Consider the following 11,205-nt stretch of genomic DNA (forward strand, 5'->3'; position numbering starts at 1 on the left):
TACTGGTAAAACCAGCACTGAAACCTACATTTTCTTTTTGACTCCAAAGTTGGTGCTCTTAATATATATACTAAATTAAACATTTCCTCATGATTTCCATATCCCTCACCATTCTCCATTCTGATAGTAAGTCACTGAATACATTCTTCTTTTATTTTTTTGAGTTGGAGTCTCACTCTGTCATCCAGACTGAAGCCTCGACCTACTGGGCTCCGGCAATCCTTCTGCCTCAGCCTTCCAGGTAGCTGGAACTACAGGTGCGCACTACCACGCCTGGTTAATTTTTGATTTATTGTAGAGATGAGGTCTCGCCAAATTGCCCAGGCAAGTCTCAAACCCGCAGGCTCAGGCAATCCACTCACCTTGGCCTCCCAAGTGCTGGGATTACAGGCTCAGCCACTGAGCCTGGCCCTTTTTTTTTTTTTTTTAACAGAAAATTATTTCTTTTTTTTGTAACAGAAAGTATGGACTTCTAAATGAATGTAGTCCTTTAGTTGTGAAGACAAGGAAGTCATTGAAGAATGCAAACACTGACCAACAGATATGACTGACTTACCAATATAGTGGTTTTAACAAAGAAATAAAAAAGAAAAAGGAAGAAGAAAAGGAGAATTTGAGTCCCTGTAAAATCTTCACTTCCCTCTTATTTTCTTTCTCCTGTTACATTCATTTTGTTACCTGTCTGGGATCTGAGTTTGCAATTCCAACTTTTAAATAACATGGAACATTCTTGGCATCCATAGGTTTGATAGTTACAGTTGTTATTCTTCCCAAGCTACTCGGTAAGTCTATGACTTACAGTCACTTTTAAACTTGATATGGAATGAATATGAATTGCCTCCCCTCTATGAGTGTATCTAGATAACCACTCAGCTTCTACAACTAACATAGCTGTTTTTTTCTCTGCTTGTCTTCACATTTTTTATTCTATGCAGAAAACTATATGCTACAAGGTCATTCATGTTCTGTAGAATTCATAGGGATATTCTATTTAACTTCAAGAGTTTAAATTTTTTTCTGCATCGACACTGCTGAGTGATGATTACCATGATGATAACCTGTTAAAATTTTTTTCAAGGGTCTCCAAACAATCTTTCCATGTCTAAATTGAAGAGAGCACAAAATTCTCCTTAAATCACTAGGCAAATGGCTGATCATTCTGCAGGCAAGTTAGACTTTTTTGCTATTGTTGTTCACAGAGGCAAGGAACCCCTGGGTGACATGAGCACAACAGATATATTTGTAATATCTTTGTATAGAAGAGATTAATCAAATATATAGTGCTGTGCTTTGTTCAAGGTGATGTGACTAGACTTGAATCTTGTCCTTGAGTTTAGTTCTATTTAGCTAACATAAAAATTTGATTTCAATTTTACAAGTGTGAAAACTAAGAATATCTGACTAGGCTTCTCAAGATCACATATTTATTAAAGGATTTTCTAATAGTCATAGGTGTGTCAAAATGAAATGGGTCCATTTGTAAGGTAGTGAGCTCCCTGTCATCAGAGATGTTTAATCATAGTTTATATGACCACAAAGGATGAATTGTACTCATGGACATAAATAAAGTTAATAATTTCAAGCAATAGTTTATGTTATTTACTCCTCCCAGTAATTAGCCTGAATATTGATTTTCTCTTTTATTATAAAAACCTTTGCCAATAAATCTGATGCTCTGCTGCTATAGTTGGAGCGTGACCCTCAAAAGTTCATGTGTTGGAAATTTAATTGCCATTGTGATACTATTAAGAGGTGAGACTCGGCAACTCCTTCAGGTCCCCTCCCACCACTGTGGGAGTTTTTCTGTCCTCTTAATGAATCTTGCTTTCTAAAAAAAAAAAAAAACCTGAGCCTGCGGGTTCGAGACCTGCCTGGGCAACTTGGCGAGACCACATCTCTACAATAAATAAAAAAATTAGCCGGGCGTGGTAGCGGACGCTTGTAGTTCCAGCTACCTGGAAGGCTAAGGTGGAAGGATCACCGGAACCCAGCAAGTCGAGGCTGTGGTGGCCGGGAGCGGCTACTGCACTCCAGTGAGACTCCAACTCAATAAACAAACAAACAATAAATAAAAAATAGTGCCGGGCTCGGTGGCTCAGCCTGTAATCCCGCGCCTTTGAGAGGCTGAGGTGAGTGGATTGCCTGAGCCCGCGGGCTCGAGACCCGCCTGGGCAGGTGAGACCTCATCTCCACAATAAAAATTTAAAAATTAGCCGGGCGTGGTAGCGCGCGCCTGTAATTCTGGCTACTAGGAAGGCTGAGGCGGAAGGATCGCCGGAGCCCAGCAGGTCGAGGCTGCGGTGGCCGGGAGTGGCCACTGCACTCCAGCCTGGGTGACAGAGTGAGACTCCAACTCAAAATAAATAAATAAAAATAAAAATAAAAAATAAAATAAAAGGCGAGACCTTCCACAGGTGAATAGGCCATGAAGGGATTAATGTTGTTGTCTTGGGAGTTGGTTATTGCAAGAGGGAGCTCCTAATAGAAAGTGCCATTTCTCTCTGTGCCTTTCATGGTATGATTGCTTGTCATGTGATGCTTTTTGTATGGGATGACCCTCACCAGATGCCAGTGTCTTGCTCTTGCAGTCCCCAGCTTCCAGAACCATAAGCCAAAAAACTTCTTTCCTTCATAAATTACCCAGTCGGTGGTATTGTGTTATAGCAGAAAAAAAAAAAAAAAAAAAAAAAAAATTAAGACGTCTGCCATCTAAATGTTATCCACCTATATATATATAGAAAATGTCATCATGATTGATTACACCTAGCAGGTAGTTGAACATATCTACGAAGTTATAGATGTATAACTAAGGTGAATTGAATCCCTAACTGAATAGCCCACAGTCAAATAACCTAGTTGTTTCTCACTTTTCTTTGGTAGTTTTATAACACATGCTTAAAATTTTAATGAGATTCCAACACAACAATAGTACATTAAAGAAAGTTGCAAAAGGAACACTGACATTTAAATAAATTTTGATTATTAGAAAGAAGACAGAACATCTAGCTGGTGACTTGGTTTAGCTAGGAATACCAAGGCAATTGATGGTTGTCAACAACAAAAAAGGTTTCCCAGAGGTGGAAACTGTCAAGGTAGAAGAGAGAGGAGAAAGAACTTTAATATCTGATGTGGTGAACATGGGAGGAAGGATGCCCTGCTGGAGAACTTTCAGTGAATAAAGTATACTCAATTCCTGTTTAGGTTACAGACCTTAACTCAGCCTAACTCCAATGCTGCGAGCTAAACACTCATTTCCTTTTCCTTTTTTTTTTTTTTTTTTTGAGTTGGAATCTCACTCTGTCGCCCAGACTGGAGTACAGTGGCCGCTCCCGGCCACCGCAGCCTCGACCTGCTGGGTTCTGGCGATCCTTCCGCCTCAGCCTTCCAAGTAGCCGGAATTACAGGTGCACGCTACCATGCCCAGCTGAATTTTTGATTTATTGTAGAGATGAGGTCTCGCTGCCCAGGCGGGTCCCGAACCCGCGGGCTCAGGCAATCCACTCACCTCAGCCTCCCAAAGGCGCGGGATTACGGGCTGAGCCACCGAGCCCGGCTTTTTTTTTTTTTTGAGTTGGAGTCTCACTCTATCATCCGGGCTGGAGTGCAGTGGCATACTCATGGTCACCCCAGCGTTGATCTGCTGGGCTCTGGTAATCCCCCCATCTCAGCCTTCCAAGTAGCCGGAACTACAGGTACACATTACCATGACTGGCTAATTTTTTATTTATTGTACAGGCAAGGTCTTGCCAAGTTGCCCGGGCTGGTCTTGAACCCACAGGCTCAGGCAATCCACTTGCCGTGGCCTCTCAAAGTGCTGGTATTACAGGCTGAGCCAAGATCCCTGCTTCCTTTTCTTAAGATGGCAGATCTGAGTTTTCTGCACTGCCATGTGTGATTTGCATCCCATGAGGGTTAATTCTGCCTATTTCTTGTCCAAAGCAGTCCTCCCCACCTCCATCCAATACTACATAAATGAAAACCCAAGGGACTAGTATATGGACAGAAAAAATGAGTGTAGATTTAAGACAGTTTTGTCAACTATTGGAAGAAGACTGCAGAAATAAAATTAAGCAATATTTCTATGCTATCCTCAGTGAAAACCAGGTTCCTTTAAAATCAATAAGTTGTGTATTTAAATTGGATGTTTTTAGCCCTGTCCTGTCTTAGCACTGTCCCGTGTTTTAAGCAATAAAACTTTATTTCTATATATTTCTAAAACCTACAATAGTTGAATGTGTATTGTGTCCCAGTCACCATACTATAGATTTACTAATTCCATGCTATGATCGTAGATAAAGTACAGTTCTCACTGAATAAGTAGAAGTATTTATCTCATACTAAAAGCTACTTGTAATCTAGAGTTTCTGCAATGTTTATTATTGCTCAGCAAATCTTCTTCACTTTTTACCTCTGCTCATGCCTTTTCGAACCTTACTCATTCTTCAAACTCTGACTCTATTTCCGGCCTCTTACTTGAAGTTTTCTTGACCTCTTCAAAACAGAATGCCTTCTTCCTCCTTGGAGCAAAAAGTCCTTGTTGTCTGCAATACTCAGGCACTTGTTACATACTTTCAAGAGCCATCTTGAGTGGTGTTGGCGTGTATTGTGATCGGACTTTTCATGTGAGCACATCCTGCTCCCCAAACAGCTTTTACATTCTTTTTGTAGAATAAGTACTGCAATTTTGTGCTATGCAGCTCATAGTGGAAATTCATCGAAACTTCTGGTTGTTCTCCTGCATCTAAGAAGTGAAGATTTCTTATAATGTGAACTCAAAAGTATGTGGAAGCATTAAGACCTGGGTGTGGACCTGAGAATGAGAGATAAGGCTCAGTTTTGTTGATATATTTTAGTTGCTTGGAAATAAGGGTGTATTCTCTGATGTTTTCTATTCAAAAAGCAAAGCGTGCTTTCCTAACATGTGGTGTAGCCAGTGTCACTTCCTTCCCAGGACAAAATTTTTTGTACCTTTTCTTTTGCCTTGTCTCTTCTGTTTACTGACCAAACTATTCACTTTCTCACTGAGCTACATATTCGTCTGATGCATAAATTGCATTTTGGTTTCCTGAGGCAACAATTAGAAGTCTTTCTTGCATAGGTTTAAAGTGGTTTTCTAGAGGGGTGTGCTGTGTATATTTTTCCTGAGACCAACCTTCCCTAGGGCCTGAGCTCACCTTAGCACAGTGCTTAAGACATGTGCTTTCAGAATAATGTCATGGATAGTAGGGGACTTTTGGGAATTAAAATAACAGTGATAAAGGGGAATTTATCATGAATATAAGAGATTATTTTATAGAACCTTAAGATAAGAAGACAGTTGACCCCAGGTACTATGTGGAACCTGGAGTTCCAATGCCAACAGGGCTGTGTGTTTGTGTGATGCCTTCTGGTATGGGATGACCCTCACCAGGTACAAAGATGCAAGTTGCACACTCTTGGAGTCCCCAGCCTTCAGAACCATAAACCAATAAACTTATTTTCTTTATAAATTACCCAGTCTGTGCTACTATGTTATAGCAAAACAAAACAAAAACTGGATTAAATATCTGCCTTCTAAATGCTATTCACCTATATATACATATAGAAAATGCTGTCATGATTGATTACACCTAGCAGGTGGTTGAAGGTATCTATAAATTTGTAAATGTATAACTAAGGTGAATTGAATCCCTAACTGAATAGCTCACAGTCAAATAACCTGGTTGTTGCTCACTTTTCTTTGGTAGTTTTATAACACATACTTGAAATTTTAATGAGATTCTAACACAACAATAGTATGTCAAAGAAAGTTGCAAGAGGAACACTGACATTTAAATAGATTTTGATTATTAGAGAGAAAACAGAAAACCTAACTGGTGACTTGGTTTAGCTAAGAATACCAAAGTAATTGATGGTTGTCAATAACAGAAAAAGTCTTCTGTTTCTGTCAATAATAGAAAAGGTTTTCTACAGATCTGCTTTATTATTCTCTCTTGTTGCAGATTAGCTTCTATTTTTTTTGTTAGCTGTATGATGAAACAAGGGGTCAACATTTTCTGAGTTTGAATCCTTGAATCCAAGTGTCCAAAGAAAGACTGCCTTTGACCCAACTCCCAATACCTGAAGAAAGATTTCAATTGCTATTTTGGGCCAACAGTTCATCTTTGAACCAATAAAATGTGTTCAGACACAGAATGATATTTTACTCTGTTCTGGATAAACATTTGGATAGAGGGTGGTTATTGCCTGGAGGAGTTTTGCTGAGCAGATTTTTTAAAAAAGCATATGTTTATTGCACTGTACATGGGTATAGAGAGAAACCATTTATAAGCTCTGTCTCATAAGTCCCCTCATGTGGGCCTCATGACAGTCGGATGACAGAGGCAAGACAGGTACTATTGGTACTTGTGCAAGATTCACAGATGAGTACCAAATCCTCCTTCCACTGTCTAACAAAACTCACCTTTCAAAATGTTCCTGAAATTCCACCACCTTCTCAAAGTTGATGAATCAGAGAGCAAGCTATCTTGGGACATAGAGTGAGATGCTGAATGGCACAGAAACCCTGGGGTAGGAGGTGAAGTACTATCAGGTCCTACAGGAGGGAGTGACACAAAACCAGAGGCAGCCACAGTTGGGATCTGGCTGGTTCAGAAGGCTTGACCCCACTATGACATGCCCTTCAGTCACAAAAGTGCTGAAAGCCTTAATAAAACCTCCTCTCTGTTGCCTACATGAATGCAGTTGGTGCCAAGGCATCTTCCAGAGAGTAGCCAGTAACATTGAGCAGCTGGCCACATAGTCTGGAGTGGAGATGGTGACTTCTTCTTCCTAGATTAAGACTCACTTTAATGATACCTTCCTTCTCCCACCCCAGAATTGACCAATTCCTTCTTCATGCCCACACTATTCTACATGTGAGTCTAATGTGGATATATAAACACTTTACACAATTATTCAGTTTTTTTCCCTCTCCTAGGAAAGATTTGCAGTTGAGGTTATGTTGATTTATTAATTCAATAGTTTATTGAGAACCTACTATGTGCCAGGCACTGTTTAAGGTCCTAGAGATAGAACAATGGGTAAAACAGATACAAAACTTTAACTTTCTGAAGCTTACCTTTTAGTGTGTATATATGTGGGAGGTCAATAGCGAGGTCAGTAAAATACAGGTTGTGTTGCTGGTGATGAATGCTATGGGGATAAAGCAGAATAGGAAGAACAAATGGAGGGGTGGCCTTGTAGATTAACCAGGGTACTCAGCAAAGTCATGACCCAGAGTGACATTAAGGAAAGAGCAGACATTGATATTTGTGGGAAAAGAATTCCTGGAACAGAGACAAGCAAGCACAAGAGCTAAGTGCAAAATCAAATGCAAATGGCTGGTATGTCCCAAGAAGGGCAGGGAAGCTGGTGTGACTGAAGCAGAATAAAGAAGAGGAAAGAGGAGCTGAATCAGAAAGTTAACAGAGCTTGATGTCAGAGGTCATTGTAGCAACTATGGCTTTCCCTTGGGGAGGGATGAGGAAGAAGAAGGACTTTCAGCACAGGAGTGATCTGACTTACATTTCAACAGGCTCACTCTGGCTGGGAATATGGGGCCTGACAATTAAGTTCACGAACTTTCCACCATGTGCTTACACTGGCAGCACTGTACAAACAGCTCAGCAGGGTTTCATAACCTTGGTATATCAGTGTCTCATAGCTGTGTTTGTGTTGATCACAACACAACTCAGTATCCTGCTGATTGGCATTCATTATGGTGGTTGCATATTTTTGTGTGTCGTTGTGAGAATGTCAGGGCTTGAAGTAGAGCAATGAATAAACATTACATTTCTTGTTGAACTTGGCAAGAGTGGAAGTGAAATCAAGGGCATGTTAGTCCAGGTTTGTAGGGATAATGCCATGAAGAAAACAGTGTGCAAACGGATTAAATGTTTTTCTGAGGGGAGCGAAAGCATCACTGATGAAGAGAGGTCACAACAGTCAGTAAGAAGGAGAACTGATGGAAACATTGCAAAAGTTCATCAAATTGTCTATCAAAATCATCGGCTGATGTGAGAGGCATAGCAGACCAAGTAAACATTGATAGAGAAACAGTTAGGAAAATCTTAGCTGAAAATCTTGGGATGAGAAAGGTGTGTGCAAAAATAGTTCTGAAGGAGTTCTTGCATCACAACAATGCACCAGCTCACACAGACAGCGCTGTCTGTGAGGGAGTTTTTAGACAGTAAAAAAAATAGCTGCATTGGAACACACTCTCTACTCCCCTGATTTGGCCCCCAATGACTTTTTTCTTTACCAAAAGATAAAGGAAATATTGAAAGAAGACATTTTGATGGCATTCAGGATATCAAGTATAGTACAGCGATGGCTCTGATGCCCATTCCAGAAAAAGAGTTATAAAATTGCTTTGATGGGTGAACTAGGCACTGGCATTGGTGTACAGCTTCCCAAGGGGAGTACTTTGAAGGTGACCATAGTGATATTCAGCAACAGGGTATGTAGCACTTTTTCTAGGATGGGTTTGCAAACTTAATTGTCGGACCTATTAGACTGCAGAAGGACAAGAGTTGAAACTGGGAGTTAGGGGGTTACTAGCAGATGACAAATATTGGTTGATTTGACCAAGATGGTAGCAGAAGAAGTGGTGAGATTATAGTTTAAAAATGGTGCTGATGAGATTTGTGATGGATAAAAAAAAAAAAGGCAAGAGAAAAGGAAAGCAGAGGGAAAAATGAATTTACATTTTGGCTTGAGCCAACACTACAGGAGGAAGAGTTAGTAGTTTGGCCTTGAGATGGCTTTAGACATTCAAGTGGAGTTGTTTAACTGAATGGATTTAAGAATCAGAAGTTCAGGGCACAGTTCATGCTAGAGCTATTAGTATGACACTTGAAGGCCATAGAGATATCATTAAAAGCCATGAGACTAGATAAAATCACCAGATGAAAGAGTACAGACAGACAGAAGAGTGAACAGGACAAAAGACTGACTCCTAGGTCACTCCAAATTCTAGGGTTAGGAAAGTGAAAAGGAACCAGCAAGGAGATTGAGCAGAAGTGACCATGAGGGAAGAGGAATTCCAAAAGAGTGTGGTTTCTGGAAGCCAAGTCAAGAACATTTCAAGAGGCAGGAATGGAGCAACTAGGCCAAATGCTGCTGTTAAAGGAGCTGAGAACTGTTATGAACTGAATGTTTGTGTCCTCTCAAAAATCATTGACTGAAATCCTAATTTCCAATGTGATGGTATCTGGAAATGGAGCCTGTGGGAGGTGATTAGCACATGAAGGTAGAGCCCTCATGAATGTGATTGGTGTCTTATAAGAAGATACAAGAGAACTTGCTTCCTCTCTCTCTGTTCTCTGCCATGCAAGAATAGGCGAGAAAATAGTAGTCTGCAAACCCGGAAGATGACCCTTGCCAGACACTGAATCTGCTGGCACCTTGATCTTAGACTTCCCAGTCTCTAGAACTGTGAGAAATAAGTTCTGATGTTTAAACCACCTGGTCTAAGCGACCTGAACTAACACAGTTTGTATTTTGCAGTGTGAAGATCACTGGCAACCTTGAGCCGTTTGAGTGCAGCATAAGAGGCAAATGCCCAAATGAAAGTTCCAAAAAGAAAGGGGAGATAAATTGGAAGCAACAGTATAGGCCATGCTTCAGGGTTTTGCTTTAAGGGGAAAGGAGTGAAAAGTGGGTAACTGGAGGGAAGGAAGAGTAAAATAACTCTCTCTGTGGGTGTGTTTATTTGTCCACTGGAAAGGTCCCATAAAACTTACTGGTAGAACCAGGCAGAGAATGAGTGATTGTGAGAAAAATGAACAAAGTATGCCCTGGTCCCAGGTGTACATGGGCCACTGAACTAATCCACACATGGTTCCTCTATCCATATCAATGGAAATATATTGTGGGAGGGAGGGTGCCCGGGTTAGGCCTCACAGGCCCAATGACTTAGAGGTTTCAGACTCAAAAGGCAGAAATAATGAACCTGTCAAGTATCAGGGTAGAGGTTCTTTCGTGATCGGCTAAGCCAAAATGTGGTCCAGCAGCATTTTCAGGGAGGTTAGCTGAGAGGGGTGGTTTAACACAGTGCGACAGTTGTCGTCATCATCGTCGTCGTCGTCGTCATCGTCGTCATCATCATCATCATCACACAGCAAGAAATATTCAAATAGCGATGAAACGCTTAATTTCTCACACCACCTCATAAATCAAAATAGAGGGCCTCGTTTCCCGGGGAGCTGCTTTGAGGAGAAGCAGTAGTGTTACCAGGCCGGAAGGTCAAAGATGGGGGAAAGCCAGGCATGAGGCAGAGGCAGAGGCCTCTTGCCAAACCATCCTGCCCCAGTTCCTGATTTTCACCCTGCCTACCCAAGGGCTGGAGTGGATGATCCTGTCCCTCCTACTTCTTCCTCCTTCTCTCTTTATGCCCCCGACTTCTCCTTTTGCCGCCCCCTCTCGGGGCAGGGTTGGTTTTGAAGCTCTGCCTTGGCCCCTGCCTGCCTCCCCACCGCCTCCGGGCACACGGGAAGGGGACCGAGAGCCCTGAAACTCCATCGGAGCAGAAGCCAGCGTTCTGAGCATGTGCGAACCAGCCGGGGGCTAGGGCGGATTTGGGGGGCCGGCTTCGGGTGACTGCCCTAAGCGCAAAGCGAGAGCGCGGTGAGCCAGCGCAGGGCGGGCGGCACGCCCCGGAGCGGTGTCCCTGCGCCCTGGGCGCAGTCGCCCTCCGGGCGTGGGCGAGTTGGCCGCGTGTGCCTCGCTGCTTGACGCGAGGACCAGCCAATCAGGGCGAGCGGCCCGGGCTGCCATGTGACGGGCGGGGCGGCCCCTTTCCCCAGCGCTGTCAGAGGGAGGAGAGAACCCAGGTTCGGCATGAGCCTTCCAGAGCAGCGAGCACGAAGGAGGCGGCGGCACAGGCTGGCGGCCAGCCGGGCGTATCCCCGGGCGCCCTGCATGGCGCGGCAGAGAGCTCGGGGGGCAGCGGGAGCCACAGGACAGGAGTGGACAAAGCAAGATGGCAGGGATCTTAGCCTGGTTCTGGAACGAGAGGTTTTGGCTCCCGCACAATGTCACCTGGGCGGACCTGAAGAACACGGAGGAAGCCACCTTCCCACAGGCTGAGGACCTCTACCTCGCCTTCCCGCTGGCCTTCTGCATCTTCATGGTGCGGCTCCTCTTCGAGAGGTAAGCGGGGCTGGAGCACCTCCTCCCCTCCCC

General features: G+C 43.0%; 1 protein-coding gene across 1 annotated transcript in view; it reads left to right on the forward strand.

Annotated features, from left to right (window-relative positions):
• Positions 1 to 10,894: 10,894 nt before the first annotated feature.
• LOC103259017 (ceramide synthase 6-like) overlaps positions 10,895 to 11,205 on the forward strand; it is a 220,826-nt gene continuing 220,515 nt past the window's right edge. The window contains exon 1 of the mRNA XM_021711662.1: positions 10,895 to 11,172. Within this exon, the coding sequence (XP_021567337.1) occupies positions 11,003 to 11,172 (170 nt within the window). The 5' untranslated portion in view covers positions 10,895 to 11,002. The remainder of the gene's footprint in view (positions 11,173 to 11,205) is intronic.

Source organism: Carlito syrichta, unplaced genomic scaffold (assembly GCF_000164805.1).
Source record: "Carlito syrichta isolate Samal-C Ts95f unplaced genomic scaffold, Tarsius_syrichta-2.0.1 Scaffold302443, whole genome shotgun sequence".
Taxonomy (NCBI): Eukaryota; Metazoa; Chordata; class Mammalia; order Primates; family Tarsiidae; genus Carlito; species Carlito syrichta.